We start from the raw sequence: 18,356 nt of genomic DNA, 5'->3' as shown, positions 1-18,356 counted from the left end.
TAATTATACAGATAATCGGAAGCAATAAATTAAAACAGAACCCATAACAGATTTAAGTTTTTTAATAAAAATGATCAGTGAACATTTGTATATGTAAAATGTTCATTCAGGTATACAGTATATACACACTCACACAAAGACACAATAAGACTTGCACAAAACTCAGTATAAATAATCATTTTATTAGTTCTCTCTTCAGATTACCAACAACTTGTGCAACATTCACAAAACTAACATCTGAAGCAAAATAAAATCAAAATCACCCTGATATAAAAATACTGTACATGCCCCCCTATATTTTCACAGAATTTACAATCAATCTGTTAGAAACAACGTCAGTGTGAATCTGCTGGTTAGAGTTTTTTTTTCCCCCAGCATTGTTTGACTAATCAAATATTTCACTTTGTGCTCAATAAAGGGCTGTAAAACTTGCCAACCAATGGTAATTCAATAATCAGGTCCAGTCAGAACTGGAGCCATTTTTGTTCTACAATTCTTCGGGTATAACCGTGTATGTTGGACTTGTGTGTTTAGCATTTGTTTGAGAACACCTTCATATTTAGTGGATTTATACTTCATATGTTACAGAGAGACCTTCCGACCCTTTGTCACCACACTTAAAATATGTCTTTGGCAGGTTCTCCAACTACAAGAACTGCATTTGTGTTTTAAAGCACAGTCAACAGTTCATATGGATGGAGAAAAGTCTGCAGGCCTCAGTCCTTTTCCTCATCGGTGGCAGACTGCTGCTCAGCAGCCTCGTCCTCTGAGCTGGCTTGACACGCTGATATATGGAACAGACGCATCAAGTCCCGAAACCTCCTTGAAACCTGCAGAGACATTGTTGTTAAAAAAGGCAAAGGAAGGAAAAGCAATAAAGAAAAAAAGACATGTAACTTTATATTTGTGGTACCTCACTTGGGGTTTTGTTACCGAGCTGCTCTGACACAGCCTGAAAAGTGCTCTGATTGGCTCCTTGCTGCTGACAGGCTGTAAGGATCACTCGATCGGCCTCCCTATGAACCAGATGATAAAACAAGCACCATGTAAAACACAAGCACCATCAGATGATGCTCCATCACGATCTGTGGCTCTGCTCACCTGGTCCAGAGAATGACCCTCTCTCCAGTGGGAGTGAGGGAGATGTTTTTGGCACACACAGGTGTGTCTAATGCTGGGCTCAGTGCGCTCTGCTGAGTGGCATCTCTCTCTCCGGATTCAGGTGAATCTTCTTCATCCCTACTGAGCTTCTGTGTGGTCTTATGATGCCTCTCCTCTTTGTTTTTCTGGTTGTCATCATCTTTGTTCTGTATTTCCTGCTCTTGTGGGATGGGGGAAGGGGGTCTCTCTCTCTCATCACCATCTGCAGATCAGATAAAGAATTTTAAAAATCTCTGTCATTTCCAGTAAACCGTCAGTACACTAGATATGATACTGAATATCTACATTGATACAGATACCTACATTTAAAAAAATATATATTATATTACATGTAATACATAAAACAATATACTAATATAAATGTATTAATTTAAATATTAGCAAATCAAAAGTATTTGCTCAATAATGTAAACTACCATTGAAAAGTTTTGGGCGATAACAGGAATTTTTTTTATATTTTAATTTTTTTTTACAGCCAAAACAAATGAATGAATAATGAATAATGAAATATTACAATTTTAAATAACAGTTACAGTTTTTTATTTATTTAATTTCTGTAATGGTAATGCTGAGTTTTCAGCAGCTATTACTTCAGTCTGTTCTAACCGATTTGGTGCTCTAGAGACATTTCTTATTATCAATATTGAAAACCGTTGTGCTGCTTATTTCTGCGGAAACCTTGCTACATTTTGTCAGGATTCTTTAATGAACAGAAAGAGCTAATATGACTATTTTGCAGATGTCCTTGCTACGTTTCTGGACCTAGATCGTGGTAGTTTCCTTGCTGTCTATGGGAGGGTCAGAGAGCTCTCGGATTTTATCATAAATATCTTAATTTGGGCTCCAAAGATGAACGACAGTCTTAAGGGTTTAGAACAACATGAGGGTGAATGATAAATGACAGAATTGTCCTTTTTGGGTTAACCATTCCTTTAACACATCTCTGCTGAATAAAAGGATTAAATGTCCTTAAAAAAATGCTCACTCCGAACTGTGTCTAATTGTAGATGCCAATTGTAAACAATACAATTCTAATTAAAAGTAACAAAAATTAAAGAAATTAGGCTTTACCATGATGTGGATTGTTTGCTCCACTGCTATTCTCATCTTTAACCTCTTTCTCTGCCTCTCCATCCTCCCCTTGTCCTCTTTCCTCCTTTTCTTCAGACTGTGCATCGGCAGATGGAAACGCAGAATCGTGACTCTTCAGTACTTTAGAGGCATTAGTGGCCTGATGATGATAATAACATATAAGGACACATGGCCTCCATCAAAACATTTGCATTTACAAGACAAAAGTGACATGCCCAAGTGACAAAATAAACACAGCGAGCACCTTGTTGCTATGACAACGCAAGCATCCCTTTCTCTTATGCCTGCGATGTTTGGCATCATGGCTGGAGTCATGACAAGGACATGAGCAATCATTCTCAGGCCAATCACAGTCCTGAAGAAAAGAATGAGATTAACATCTAAACAAGGATGGGGAAAACAACTGTGTATTCACTGGGATGAGCCGAATGAAGATACCTTGAAGTTGCCATGGGTGTGAATTTCTTTCCTCCTCCTGCTGCTGATCTGTCGAATCTTGTGGGACTCTTCATCCTCCTCTAGATCAGGCAGAGTTACTCCCTCAAATCCTCCCCATACACCATCTCTAGAGCCCACGTTCATCCCTGCCTCTCCATCTGTCCCAGTGCCCACGTCCTCCGGCCAAACTGCCTCCTCAAACTGGCCAGGACGTGCCGGGGTTGGACGCATCTCGTCAAAAAACATCCCAAATTCTCCCTGTAGGTGTGTGTGGCCCTTAAGAAGGCTGGCCATCTGTGCTTTGAACTGAGTCACAAAAGCAGAAATAATGGGATTTAAGAAAACAAAAACAATAAACAGTCCAAAAAAATATTTTAGTTGTATTGGGCCCTTGCTGCGAAACTACACACAATTGAGTGAATAGCATCAATTAATTCTATTTCATGGACATTATAACGTAATGTTTGGGGTTGATATGATTTTTTATGTTACTCTTATGCTCAGCAAGGCTGCATTTATTTAGTTAAAAAATACAGTGAAAAGAAAAAAAAAACAGAAAAATTTGCAAAATATTACAATTTAAAAACAACGGTTTTCTATTTGAACATTTTAAAATGCAATTCATTCCTGTGATGGCAAAGCTGAATTTTCAGCAGCAATTACATTAGTCCTCAGTGCCACATGAAACTTCGGAAATCATTCTAATATGCTGAAACTTTTTTTTTTTTCATATAATCTCAAGTAAATAGCACTGCTTAATGTTTATGTGGAAATTATACTTTTTTTGTCTGGAATCTGTGATGAATAGTACATTCATAAAGTACAGCATTTATCAGAAACAGAAATCTTTTGTAATCTTTAGTGTTTTTTATTGAATTAATGCATCCTTGCAATCTTTCTAAATAAATAAGTGTAATTCTGAATGGTAGCATATCTCTATATATTCCTTTATACCTCTTCAATCCCAGCAGGACTGAGAGGACTTCCACTCTGCAGCGCTCTCACGATCTTCTGGTAATGAGACGGATTCTCCCCAAAACTGATCTCCAACTGACGCAGGAATCGACGACTCCTCTCAAAGGCTTGCTGCTCTTCAAACTGTGGATGGGAGAACGATTAAGTAGCGATTACGTTACTTAAATCACTTATTTCACAATACACTATTCGGTCTATAAAATGATTGTATTTACCAGTCCACACTCCAGAGCTTGCTCAGGCAAAAGAAAAGCAGCAAAGTCTTTGAGGAGCTCAGGCCAGTCTTTGAGCAGAAGCTTCAGCTGGGAGAACAACTCTACAACACTGCGACTCTCCCCCACCTGGTCAAACTCATAAAGCAGCCTTAAAAACTCCTCCACCTTGCCAGGAATGTCTTGCAAGGCCTCACGCACCTAACAACAGCAAACGAAATGGAAGGAATATAAGAGAACAATCAGTGTTTCTCTAATTGATATAAAAGTGATTCAAGTGAGTCAAATATCCAAGAGGTCTGACCCGGCTGAGATAAGCCTGGGCAAAAGCCATGTCTTTGCTCTCTCTCATTGGATCGTTGTCCAAGATGTGGTCATCGTATAACAGAAGCAGCTTTGAGGCATCTTTACTTCCTCGTTCTTGACGTCGACCTCGCTTCTGACTACGTGTGGGTTGGCGACCACGGCCTGCACGAGTAAATAAACTGAATGAACTGAACAATTCATAATGAAAAATGAACCAACCAGAGTTCAATTCAACTGGCATCCCTGAAAACAATATGGTGTTAAAAGTTGGGCTGACCTCTTCCACGCCCCCCTCCTCTCCCGCTGATCTGTGGAGGGTCGTCGCCAGGCAATGTTTCTCCCTCAGGAAGCTTTCCACCTTCTCCCTCCCCTGCTTCCATCTCATCACCCTTCATCGCACCATCATCCTCATCCTCTGAGTTTTCCTCCTGGGAATTCTGGGATGCAGGGGAGATTTGGGAGTTTGTGGAGGTGGGGGATGTTGGGGACGTGGGTAAATTGTCGTCCTCAGATTCCCCCTCTCTGCACAAGCTGCTCTCTGATGCCAACCAGGTCAACTTCTCCATTGTCTCCTACCAAGGGAACACAGAGGAAACAAATGAATAAAACTCTAGAAAGATATGGATTACAGACTCAAGCTTTTAAGCATAATACTTGTTTAAGAATGCATGATATATCAGTACCAAATCGATTATAGATCAATTTATTGGTATCTGTTATATGTACTTGTGCATGCTCATTTCATATTTTTTTATATATATATATATATATATCTGTAATCATTCAACACTCACCTAATCTTTGAAAACACACACAAATATTTTTTTTTAATTTTCATCCTGTACATTCTAATGTTGTGATGCCTAAATTCACTTGTAGCATTTAAAATGACTGCTTTTAGTAATTCAGTTTAAATTTATTTAGACAAACCTGAAGCTCTGGAACAGACAAGACGGATTCCTCTGATGCTGATGACATCACTTCCTCTTCATCTTCATCCTGTGTGAGATCATCAAAATCCTCCACTTCTTCATCCCTCTCTCCATCTCCATCATTCCCTTCCCTTCTTTTGTCGCCACTTCCATCCCCATCTGTTTTCCTGTCACCTTCTCCATCACAGTTCTTCTCGGCTTCATCTTCATCACGTTCTCCGTTTCCCCCACTTTCCCTCTCCTCACCCCGTCCCTCCTCGTTCCCACTGTTTTGTTTCTTTCCCCCGCTAGACTGTTGCTCCTTTCCATCTCCAGTGCTGCGTTTGTGCACTCCTGGTGTTTCCTGTCTGCCAGAGGCGGATTGGAAAGGAAGACACTCTACAGTATCCATCTCCACCCTCGCAGAAGCTTCAGCACCACTGTCCGTGCTGGTCAAACTGGAGTCAGGGCTGCAAGAGGACTCCGAGAGTGCCAGGAGAGGACTACCAAACAAAGCACCTGCCATTTCCTCTTCCCATCTATCTCCAACCATTTCCTCAACCTCTTCTCCTCTATTTGGCAATGATGTGGCTGGCGTTTGGGTGTTTAAAGGCACCTCAGTCCTGCCTTTGTCATTTATGATTTTGGAGCTAGAATGAATGTCAGGACAGTTGGTTTGCTGGGATACACTTCCTGGTGCGCCTTTAGCAGGCAGTGAAGCAGGTTGGTTCAAAACGATGGAGTCTTTGGGAAGAAGAACAAACTGAGGAACACCTGCAGATGAAACATTTTGAACCAGCACAAACTGAGAACAGTCTGCTGCTGTAAGAGGAGAGAAGACATTCCTTTGACCATTTTCCACACTATGCTGCATGGGAGTGACGTCCTTCATGGTTTGCATAGAGTCACATTTGGATCTCTGTGTCGTCTTTCCAATGTAGGGATTTGAGGAATTTTCCAAGGCATTTGTCCCTGGAACTAAGTGTATGACAACATCATGAGAGGGAGATGTGACCACTCTGTGTGTGGTGGCATTTTCATGGGCTTTGATAACAATGACGTTATCTGATGGAAAATTCTGTGTGACATTCAAGGATATTGGCTGATCTATATTGACAGCAGGGTTGCTTATGTTTCCTATATTCCCAGGGGACAGGGGCAAGAGCTGGGGCAGCTGGGAAGCTGGTCTCAAAGGAGCGAGTTTTCTAGGCATGGTCCGTTTATTGAGTTTACTGGACATCTGCTGCATGCCACACATCTTGACAGTCCCAGTACTAAGTAGAGGGATGTCACTTGGGTGTCTCTCGACTGCCGTAGGCGGAAAGTTGTCAGGAGGGTGTGCTGGATTACCAACCCCCAATTCTGTAGAAAAATACTGGAAGTTAACAGGACAAGAGGTGCTTAGTGGGACAGTCCCATGGGCAGGGGTTAAAGGGGGCTGCACCAATGGAAACACCCCATTTATAGGAGTGCTAGGCGCTTGGGTTAATAAAATCACACCATGTGCTGGGAGTGGTGTGGAGACATTGCTCAATACATTTCCTGAACTTGTAGGACATGGAGGCGCTTTAGCCAGTGGTGCGAGAGTAGGACGGGCGAAACCACGTAGAGGCCGAGATTTGGGCTGTGAAGGCCGAATTGGTCTCTGTGAAGGGTGCAGACGCAGAGTGACGCCTTTAGGAAGGAACTGTGGGTAGCGTGTTCCTTTCGGGAAGACAAGGGTAGGAGATTTGGGGTTGGAGGTCACCTTTAAACTGCCCTGAAAAACTGCCCTATGGATGTATGGCAAGCTTTTCTGTAAAGAAATTTTAAAACATCAGGGATACTTAAAATCAGACAGATAAAAATGTTTTATAGTGGTTTTAGTAAATGAGTCTAGTGCAGTGATTCTTAACGACATTCTGATGGGCCCAAGACGTCTTAATAATTAACATTTTGTTATTTTAACAATGTTAATGCTAAAAAAGATTTGTAAAATTATTTTACAATTGTTCAGTTTATTTTTATTACAACAGAAGAATCAGCGGTACATGTCAGCCTTCAGTTATCGTCTTTGAAGGTCCACCTAGGGGTCTAGGAAGTTATAATACCTTCAGCCAGTTGGGCATGACTTCCTGCTCTCTCTCCACAGGAGGGCACTCCTTTCCGGGCACCACAGGTCTGCACATCACTGGCAAGGGAGTAACCACACGATTCTGCCAGTAAAACTAAGAAAAACAACATTACACTATCATAACTTTTAACCTCCATTCATCACGATTAAGAATTATTTTAAATTGTAGTTTCAGAAGGTGTTGAAATCATAGATTATTAAACCATAATTAAACACCGATAATAAATAAACCATGGAGCAAAGGTCCACCCACCAAGGGCTCAGGGCTCAATTCATGTTATAGTGTATATGAAGATCACCTTGATGATGTTGTGCGGGGCTTTGGGGGCCACCATGTCCTTCACACGCACACGCAGCTGCTCCTGACGCTTGGGCCGAATCAGATAGCGGCTCATCAGGTGATATGGGAACTCTGTCTGAGCGAAGTGCTTTAACCCCAAGACTAAGAGACTGGAGAGGTGAGAGCAGGGGACGAGGGTAAACTGGGAGAAGGTAAATCTTTGCTAGGTGGTGTCAGTTGTCCAAACTCAACAAAGCTTTTTGAATCAAGACTCAGCAAAAAGCCCATATCAACATTTCTTCCTTCACTGACCAATTCAAGTATTATTGGTGTGCAATTATTTATATACTATATTAAAATATAAAAAATGTACTCCTGTTATTGAGTCATAGCCAATCGTACCAGTCTTCTCCTTTGGTGTAACATATTTTGCCGCAATGGGGATTCAGCCTACAGTGTGGCAGAAGCTCTGGGTACAGAAACACAGAGCGTGTGGCGAACAACCACGCAAGACCAGCAGGGAGCAATGGGTACGAATGAGCTACAAAAACAAAGAAAACATACGGCCATCATAAATACACATCTGACTTTATTGATTTGATTAATTGGGTCATATGAAATAGGAGATGCTTAACCTGAGTTTGGGCGAATGGGTTTGGGAAGAAGATACAGAGGAGAGGGACACTGCTTTAACTCCTCCAACAAGTTGAGGGAGGACTGCAAGTTACACACCCTGAACATGCTTCTAAAACCTGGATTAACCGCTGACCTCTCCTCCTCTGCCCGCTCTGCAAATGACAGCAACTCCCCCTGTTGAAAAAGGACAGGAAACAAGGTCAAATTAAAACAACTTTTGAGAAAAAGCATCCACTTGGATGATGCGACGGCAGCCACACACCAGCTACAGGTGGAAAGGAGAGAGAGTCATAGAGCCAATCAAGTGGTTTGGGATTATTAGGAGGCCATGATTACTTTTAGTAAAGATGACAAAAATAAAATAATAATAATAAAAATAAAAAGAATCGGTCAAGCAACACATTTTCTTTCCGCTGGTCACTTTTAAATCATGTGCCGTATTCTTTTCTTGTTCCTTACATTTTACTTCTAAAAACAAGACACTGGTGTGTTTAATCCATAATTTTCTTACCAGGAATTGTTTGGTGGTTTGAGCTTCACTCTGTAGTGCCTCCACTGGGTTGCACAGCATATTGACCTGTGTCAGTAACTGGACATGCTGCAGAGGAGAGAAAAAAAAAAAAAAAAAGACTAAATGACAAATTAATGACAATTAAATAAAATCATGAATCACACCTATCAGACAAAAAGCAACATTCTTTGGGCAAAAGACTAGATCCTTCCTTAAGTAAATTAAGTATGTTCATTGTGCACATTGGTGTTTAAAACTCTTACTTGCTGAATTTGCTGCTGCAGTTGTGTTCTCTGAGGAGACGTGACTACCAGAGGACAGCTGGACTGAACAAGAATAATGCCAGACCCACATGCATGCTGGGCGGTCCGAACCTGGTTCTCCCGTCGCTGCTGCAAAGCGTCCAGCTGCCCTCTGACTGTCCGCCTGCATGCGGTCAACATGTGAGCCAGCGGCTCCTCAAACCTGATGCGAATAGAAACACAGTGAATGGGATGTTTTTATATGTGCAGAAGCAGCATTGATACGTAATTACTGCAAAGAAAATCTGTTGAACTGGCATTCTGATGAAACATGAAATTTCTATTATTTTAAATGGCATTCTTAAATAGAGATGTCCATTCAGCCTACCTTGGTAGTACCAGAATTAAAGTATCAATAACAAATATATAAAAATTACAAATAAATCACTATGAATTTTAATTTAATCTGTGAAGCATTTCCAAGAGAGGAATGAAGTGGGAGTTGGTTTTTTCCCAAGAGTAATCATGAAAAGTGGGCATTCCATAGAAAAATGGAGCCAAGCCTAAATGAGAGTAATTTGACAGCTGCATATATATAATTGCCTAATAGCAGAATTATCAACAGACAACATAATTATGACTCATTGATTCAAATGTCTTCCTTTACATGTAAGCTGACATTAATTAAAAATCAAATCATTGTTTCGTTAATCATCAAATATGTCTAGCAAATTAAACAGGCCAAGTCTCTTACACTCTCTGTAGCCTAGTGAATAAGCATTGCAGGGACGGTGTGCACACACTCCCTCTCAGTGTGAAAAAGACAGCACAGACGTCAATGTACCTCATTAACATTAATTTAAAAAAAACATCAACCAGATCTCTGTCTGTACCCAGAACACAGTGACGCACATGGACCACACAAACACTACTAGCTGTAATGGCCGCTTCTCACTGTAAATAATAAGCTGCAAAATTGTGTGACATGTCCATCTCATGACAGTTGTGTGCTGATTGATACTATGCTATTTCCGTAACAATGTTGCTTACATCCATACTCAAAGAACTCAGAGGTGACAAGCCTAAAGTGACGACGAGTTTTAAATAAGGGTTCAGACAGGTACTGTTGATGATCATAACATCAAAAAGGGGCATACAGTTTAAGGCATGCCCTTTCATTCTGTGTCAGAGGTTTGTTTGTGTGTGTGTGTGTGTGTGCGCGCGCACACACATGCATTTAGCCGTTATGTTTTCCAGTAAATGAGCTCTATTTAAAGCCTCTGTGCCTGGATTCTGCACGTAGCAGAGGCATATGGTGAAATCTTTTCAGCACGTCCACAGTGACATACACACCTGCACCTGTACAGTACTCAGCAGTGGTGGTGGAAGGTATATGTGTGTGTGTTCAGTCTATAGTGAGTGTGTACATGTAGCTCTGCAGTGTCCATTATATGTCCTGGGTCTATAGTGAAACAACTGGACACATTAGAGCATTTCTCTGCCTCCCTACCCAAACAGACACAGCACTCCTTTGCTGCTCTGTCCCAAAGGGAGGACTCAACTTCAGAGTGTATTAATATTTCTTCTTGCTTCATATCTTTTATATGATAAAATACCTTTTTTAAAATAAGAAAAAAAAATGCTAATACAGGAGGAAAGAAATATAGGAACATAATATAATAAAGAAAGAAAAAAAGTATATATATATATATATATATACACACACACACACACACACACACACACACACACATATACACAAAAACACACACACATATATATATATATACATATATACAGTATTGTTCAAAATAATAGCAGTACAATGTGACTAACCAGAATAATCAAGGTTTTTAGTATATTTTTTATTGCTACGTGGCAAACAAGTTACCAGTAGGTTCAGTAGATTGTCAGAAAACAAACAAGACCCAGCATTCATGATATGCACGCTCTTAAGGCTGTGCAATTGGGCAATTAGTTGAAAGGGGTGTGTTCAAAAAAATAGCAGTGTCTACCTTTGACTGTACAAACTCAAAACTATTTTGTACAAACATTTTTTTTCTTCTGGGATTTAGCAATCCTGTGAATCACTAAACTAATATTTAGTTGTATGACCACAGTTTTTTTAAAACTGCTTGACATCTGTGTGGCATGGAGTCAACCAACTTGTGGCACCTCTCAGCTGTTATTCCACTCCATGATTCTTTAACAACATTCCACAATTCATTCACATTTCTTGGTTTTGCTTCAGAAACAGCATTTTTGATATCACCCCACAAGTTCTCAATTGGAGTAAGGTCTGGAGATTGGGCTGGCAACTCCATAACATTAATTTTGTTGGTTTGGAACCAAGACTTTGCCCGTTTACTAGTGTGTTTTGGGTCATTGTCTTGTTGAAACAACCATTTCAAGGGCATGTCCTCTTCAGCATAGGGCAACATGACCTCTTCAAGTATTTTAACATATGCAAACTGATCCATGATCCCTGGTATGCGATAAATAGGCCCAACACCATAGTAGGAGAAACATGCCCATATCATGATGCTTGCACCTCCATGCTTCACTGTCTTCACTGTGTACTGTGGCTTGAATTCAGAGTTTGGGGGTCGTCTCACAAACTGCCTGTGGCCCTTGGACCCAAAAAGAACAATTTTACTCTCATCAGTCCACAAAATGTTCCTCCATTTCTCTTTAGGCCAGTTGATGTGTTCTTTGGCAAATTGTAACCTCTTCTGCACATGCCTTTTTTTTAACAGAGGGACTTTGCGGGGGATTCTTGAAAATAGATTAGCTTCACACAGACGTCTTCTAACTGTCACAGTACTTACAGGTAACTCCAGACTGTCTTTGATCATCCTGGAGGTGATCATTGGCTGAGCCTTTGCCATTCTGGTTATTCTTCTATCCATTTTGATGGTTGTCTTCCGTTTTCTTCCACGTCTCTCTGGTTTTGCTCTCCATTTTAAGGCATTGGAGATCATTTTAGCTGAACAGCCTTTCATTTTTTGCACCTCTTTATAGGTTTTCCCCTCTCTAATCAACTTTTTAATCAAAGTACGCTGTTCTTCTGAACAATGTCTTGAACGACCCATTTTCCTCAGCTTTCAAATGCATGTTCAACAAGTGTTGGCTTCATCCTTAAATAGGGGCCACCTGATTCACACCTGTTTCTTCACAAAATTGATGACTTCAGTGATTGAATGCCACACTGCTATTTTTTTGAACACACCCCTTTCAACTAATTCAACTAATTGCCTAATTGCACAGCCTTAAGAGCGTGCATATCATGAATGCTGGGTCTCATTTGTTTTCTGACAATCTAATGAACCTACTGGTAACTTGTTTGCCACGTAGCAATAAAAAAATATACGAAAAACCTTGATTATTCTGGTTAGTCACATTGTACTGCTATTATTTTGAACAATACTGTATATATACATACATATATATACATACACACACACACACACACACTATATATAGCATATAAGTCAAATTAACAATATATTAATAATATCAAGAAACATTATTAATTGTCAGTCGTATTTCACACAATAAACAATAAATGTAAAATGTTTAACACACATATATTATTAGTTTAAAATTATATGAAATTTAAAAGCAATATCAAATTTATTAAAATAAAAATGTAAATAGAACATATATTTAAATATATAAATAAAAAAATTGGAAGTGTAAATTAGGACAGAATGTCCATAGAAATGGCCAAAATCCTAGGGGGTGTGTGTGTGTGTGTGTTACCTAATGGCTTGAGGGACATTGAATTGTGGTGCGTCATTGGCCTCCTCGTCACGTTCCTCATCTTCTTCGTGACCCTCCTCGTCTTGTTCATTGGCAGCCAACTCATCATGGAACTATAAAACAGGAGGGAAAATGAGTGAGGAGTGACTGGACTTAGTTTGTTCCTGTTAGTGTTAAGTCCACTTACTGTTTCAAACAGCTCTTCCATGAGCTCATTGACTTCCTTCTCTGCAAAAGAGAGATGAAATCATTACTAAAAGCAAATACTTCAAACTGAGTGTTTTTTCCAATCTACAACCTGTAGAAAAAAACTCACTTGTGATACGAACAGCACGATCATTTCGATAATCCTCCAAATCTGGCTCATCTAAATCATCCAGGAAGTTATATTCAGGGTCATCATCTTCATCAGCCTCTTCTGAAATACAGAGAGGGAACTGTAAGAAGAACTGTACCCTTCATGTGTGAGAACACACGTAGAGCAGTGATGCAGAGAGGAAACTGGGGAAAAGGTCAGGGGAAGAAAAACATGAGTGGAAAAAACTGAGGTGGTATTTAACCACGGACACACACACACTAAACTAGTCTCACACTCAGAGGAAGCCATTACAACATTTAAGAAAAGTGCTTTGACAGCATCTGTCTGAGTGAAACAGGCATGATAGTGATTTGTTTAAAGCACATGATCGCACATGGAGATTCACTTGTTCAGCCCAGGCCAGTAAACAAGAATGAGAGGGGTCCAAAACAGCCCCAATTAATACTATATACACTACCAATCAAATGTTAGGGGAATAATATAAAAAATATTCTATGATCACAAAGGTTGCATTTATGTGATCAAAAATACAGTAAAAATAATATGTTAAATATGATTACGATTTAAAACAACTGTTTTCCATTTTAACATTTTAAAGAGCTATTTATTCCTACGATCACAAAGCTGAATTTTCAAGAAGCCATTACTCCAGTCTTTAGTTTCACATAATCCTTCAGAAATCATCTTAATATGCTGATTTGGTGCTATAGGACCATTTCTTATTATTATCAATGTTGAAAACAGTTGAACAGGTTTAAAAAGGATTTCAGAATTCTTTGATGAATAGAATGTTCAAAAGAATAGCAATAATGTACTTCTTGTACTTCTAATGCATACTTGTTAAATATTTATTATTTTGGGTAATGTTTAAAATAGTTTTAGGAGTAGTTAATCTTTGTTAAAAAAAGAAAATAAAAGTCATAGTTCATGTTTGCTCATTAAATAATACAGTTGAAATTTACATTTTAACAACATGTTATTAAATATTGGAATACCTAAGATTAATGAATGTTCAGAAGAATTTGTCATTGGCAGTTTATGTTAACCAATGAATTAACTAATGTTAAAAATAAAGCCCTGATGTAAAGTGCGAATTAACAATAAAAAATCCAAAAATGTTCAAACTATACCTATGGCACGTTGTAGTCCAGATTAAAATAACCCATTAAGTCTTAAGTATTTGGCACCGTGATGAACATCATAGCAGATACACAAATCTGAATGGCTATTTAAAATTATTTAAATATGTTTCAGAAAGTAGTCCAGATGGATTATTTAAGGGGTTTCCAGGGTAAGGACATTTTCTGCAGTTTAGGGCCATCTGCTGTCAGAGAGTGAATGTGCTTTCATTCAGCTCGACCCTCAAGTGTTCCTTCATGTGCTTCTCTTACATGCTTGTTTACATCAGAGCCACAAAGTCTTTCAAGCAGCATACAGCGGTGTTGTGCATTTTGACCAGTTGATGGGAATAGTATTCTATTGTATTCTAATGCATTCCAAAATAAGAATAATTTGCGATATTTATAAGTGCCCATGAACACAATATTGTGCATATTCAATGCGTGATATATTGAATTACTGAATAACGGCACAAGTCTAATATATATATATATATATAAATAAAAAATATTGACAGAAATTAAAAAGGATATAGAATATATTTTTGAACATCTTGTGCAGTAGACACTACATATAAAATATTGACAGAAATTAAAAAGGAAATAGAATATATTTTTTTGAACATGCAGTAGACACTACACCAGCTGACCTTCATTGTCCAGGTTAGAGGTCATGAGCCCCTGCAGCCACTGTGTCCATTCACGGTCCTCTGGTGTGGAGACGTTATCGTACATATCTGGCGTGATGTCCGGCGCACAGAGCTCTGCCTCCAGCTGATCCAGAGGGATGTCCCTCAGCGGACGCTTTGACCGAGTACGACAAGCTACCAGATTTCCATCTGGCTCTCCTCCACCACCATTACTCAAAGTCTTTGGCAGACAGACAGACTGGTTTTACAGACAAAACCATATATACTAGGCAGAGAGAGTTTGAGAATGTGATTCTGTACCTGGTAAGGCTCCATGCAGAGAGGACTGAGTTCAAGTTCTTTATCTACAGCATGTAGTTTCTCAATAAAGGGGTCTGGTGCCCTAAGGGACCGTGAGGGGGCACTGGATTGAGGAGGTGGGGCAGGGGGACCCATAGGCACTGCTTCAACTCTCAAGTGCCTGGAGAGCTTGGGCTTCTGTAACAGGAATGGAGGAGGACGAAAGAGAGACAAAAGTGCCTTAATCCTTGAGCACTGTGCAAAAAGAATTAAATATAAGTGTGAACGTGATTGTAATGGTGGATAAAGTACCAGTCTGGGGCTGTTGCTAGCATCATCACATTGGGGAGGTGTATGAGAGGACAAACGTCTGCTGACACGCGGCGAGGAGGCTGTGCTCTCTACATCACTCTCCAAAAAAGTCTGAGAGAAAATTCAAAAATGTTCTTTTATAAAACAGTCAAAACGCTTTTACTGTAGAGCTGGTAATCCTGTAAAAAGTGTACTTTTGGGACTTTTTTAATTAAATATCTTTTTAAAAGTAATTTATTCCTGTGATTTTCAGCAGCCATTACTCCAGGACCAGCAGCCATTACTGATTTGGACCTCAATAAAGATGTCTAATTATTATCAATATTTTTGTGAAAACAGTTGTGCATTTTAAGAAGAAAATTTTAATTAAGTATGATATTATATATGTTATGCACCTCTTCAGCTGTTTCATCTTCTTCGTCTTCATCAGGACAATACTCTTCATCAGAGGAGTCCTCCTCCTCTTGCAGGGGAATGTCCACAAACTGGGGTGGCTAAGGAGAGAGTCCCATTTACCGATTAGCAGTGAACATCAATCAAATAACAAACAACACAAACACTCTCAGGTGATACAACCTCATACCTTAATCTCACTTGACTTCTTTATTGGAGAGATGTTCCAATTGCCCATCCCCTGAAGAAGAAAAAAATAATAATACAATCAGATCCTTCATATAATAGCTTAAAATACTCAAAACCTGCTCATGAAAAGAAAAAAGAAAAGAAAAAAAAAGACATACTCACCACCCCTTTCTCAACAACTTCTTTGAGCTTAGAACGTGTCATTTTAGGCTCCTAAATTAAACAGAATATACATATAAATCATATCAAAATGCAGATTTTCAAACAGACTTCCACTATAAGAGTTAAATAAAAGAGGAACTTACAAACATGGGCATATCTTGTGTGTCTCTTATAGCAGCTTTCATCATGGCCACAACATGCTCATTGGTTACCACCTCCTGAGGTCAAACATTTTTTTTTATTTTTTTTTTATATTTATTTATTTTTTATATATTTATTTTAAAACTACATTTGATGGTAGCATTTTTCTCGAAGGCACACAGATTGATTTAATGCTACAAGAGCATTTGTTTGATGTCAAAAGATTACATGCATACAATTTTAACAGACTTCCATCTCATTGAAATCAGACTCACGTGGATGATGTTACGAACGTTGACAGAGGAGAGCTTGAGCTTTTTTGATTTGAGTGTTAAATCTCTATCCAGCTTCCTCAGCTCTTCCTCACTCTCAATCTCTTCCTCAAGCTCTTCTAAAGTATTCTCCATCTCTCCATTCTTTTCAGGGATCTCTCCATCCACCTGATTCACACCACTCTTCGTTACATTCACTCCATTCCTTTTCTTTAGCCACTCCTCCCCTTCACACCTGTCCTCGTCTAAAGGTTTACAAGCAATGAGACTTCGCTCAGACTTTGGAAAACCCCTAAATTCAACAGTGATGTTTATCTTATTTAGAAATTAACATAACTAAGTGAAGTGTGGTTAATGGCTAAGCTAAATGGTCTGACTCACCCACAGTGATGACCAGACCCAGCTCTGCATCCTCCTCTGACTGCAGTGGGGATGAAATTGGAGAGGAGGACTGGACACTGTCACTGTCGTCCTCACCATGGCCTACAAACACACACACACACCAAATATCATGCTCTGGTCTAAGCTTCAGTCAGGTAATACTGCTTGAATCTACACTACCTGCATTGAAGTTCTGCTCATGGCAATTGGATGGATGGACATCTTTATCTGGAGACAGCGTCTGGATTGAGGTCCATCTCTTGTTCTTAGTGGGGGTTGAGATCTTTCTTCTCCAGGAACTAGGAGACAGTTTGACAGAGAAAGACGACCTGCTAATAGATTCTCTCTTAGGTGCTTTGGCAGGATTTGGCTGTGGTTCTGGAGAAGAAGGCTTGCGTTTCCGCCCCATGTTCAATCGGTCTCTGAGCCTGAAAAGTCAGGTAACGTTAATGTTGAAGAAAACTAGGGATACAAACTAATGTCTTGCAACAAATCATCAAAAGTGTGTATTCAAGAAATTATAAAATAAATAACATTAACAGTGTGATAAACAAAACAAATAAGTTAGTACAACATTCCGTTGTCTAAAAACCCAGCGAGCCACCTTACTATATTATTATAAATACATACTTGTTTATATTCAGTTAAAAGAAAAAAAGTTATAACTTAACAGAAAAACGTACACTGTAAAATTTATTTTTATTTCTAATTCACTGTTAAGCCGATGGAGAACATAAACAGTGTAACGTTATCTGTACGTTTTTTTCTGTAAATGTTAGCTTATTGGCTAACTGAAGTTAGCATTGCGCCTCTAAATAATACATATAACTTGGAAACAGTTTACATTTGTGAAACGGGATGGTGTTATTTGCTGTGTTAACCTTTCATAATGTAAAAAAAAAATACTCTTACCCTCGAACAAGTTTTTGTAGCCATCGGAGGCTTTCTAATACACATTACCCGCCGCTTCACAACAAACGACGGGCGTCGCGGTCATTTCGTTCCCTCACAAACACAGACAGTGACAGACCGTTCCTACACCTCCGTACATCCATCACGACGACTGCCTGTGCACCCCTTTCAAGGAAAAGAACCTCAAAATCACAATAATGACCTTTTATATTTTTATCTTCTGTACATCTGATTTGCTTCCTTATATTTTATTTAGGCACAATTAGCATATATGTTATTACGACTCTATTCGACCCTGCTGTCAGCCTGTGAGTCTAACTATTTTAGTTTTACTGTACAGCTAACGTTAGGCGGTTAAGAAAAGAAACAAAAATAAACTAATTATAGATAGATAGATAGACCGACAGACCGACAGACAGACAGACAGACAGGCAGACAGACAGGCAGACAGACAGACAGACAGACAGACAGATAGATAGATAGATAGATATTCTAGGTCTATAATATCTTCATGCTTTTCTTTTTGTTAGAGAACATAAAGTAAATGGTCTTTAGCTTTCGTTCACAATAGCAGGCTACTAAAATAAAC

At 39.2% G+C, this 18,356-nt stretch overlaps 1 protein-coding gene across 1 annotated transcript; it reads right to left on the bottom strand.

The window, feature by feature from the left end:
- Nucleotides 1-162: 162 nt before the first annotated feature.
- Nucleotides 163-17,908, bottom strand: LOC113116620 (GON-4-like protein). The gene is made up of 31 exons (XM_026284866.1): nucleotides 17,768-17,908; nucleotides 17,036-17,283; nucleotides 16,856-16,957; nucleotides 16,478-16,719; nucleotides 16,205-16,279; nucleotides 16,062-16,112; nucleotides 15,901-15,951; nucleotides 15,713-15,811; nucleotides 15,318-15,428; nucleotides 15,027-15,203; nucleotides 14,727-14,946; nucleotides 12,956-13,057; nucleotides 12,827-12,867; nucleotides 12,640-12,752; nucleotides 8,899-9,100; nucleotides 8,636-8,722; nucleotides 8,124-8,298; nucleotides 7,891-8,029; nucleotides 7,508-7,658; nucleotides 7,186-7,302; nucleotides 5,115-6,890; nucleotides 4,462-4,756; nucleotides 4,183-4,346; nucleotides 3,882-4,079; nucleotides 3,646-3,789; nucleotides 2,692-2,997; nucleotides 2,498-2,608; nucleotides 2,233-2,392; nucleotides 1,102-1,363; nucleotides 914-1,016; nucleotides 163-830 (listed from the first exon to the last, which is right to left on the bottom strand). The coding sequence occupies exons 2-31, from the start codon at nucleotides 17,262-17,264 to the stop codon at nucleotides 717-719; spliced, it is 6,117 nt and encodes a 2,038-aa protein (XP_026140651.1). The 5' UTR covers nucleotides 17,265-17,283; nucleotides 17,768-17,908; the 3' UTR covers nucleotides 163-716.
- Nucleotides 17,909-18,356: the final 448 nt, after the last annotated feature.

This window comes from Carassius auratus, chromosome 16 (genome assembly GCF_003368295.1).
Source record: "Carassius auratus strain Wakin chromosome 16, ASM336829v1, whole genome shotgun sequence".
NCBI classification, from domain to species: Eukaryota; Metazoa; Chordata; class Actinopteri; order Cypriniformes; family Cyprinidae; genus Carassius; species Carassius auratus.
Note: the sequence above shows the minus strand (reverse complement) of the source record. Positions and strands in the feature narration are given on the sequence as shown.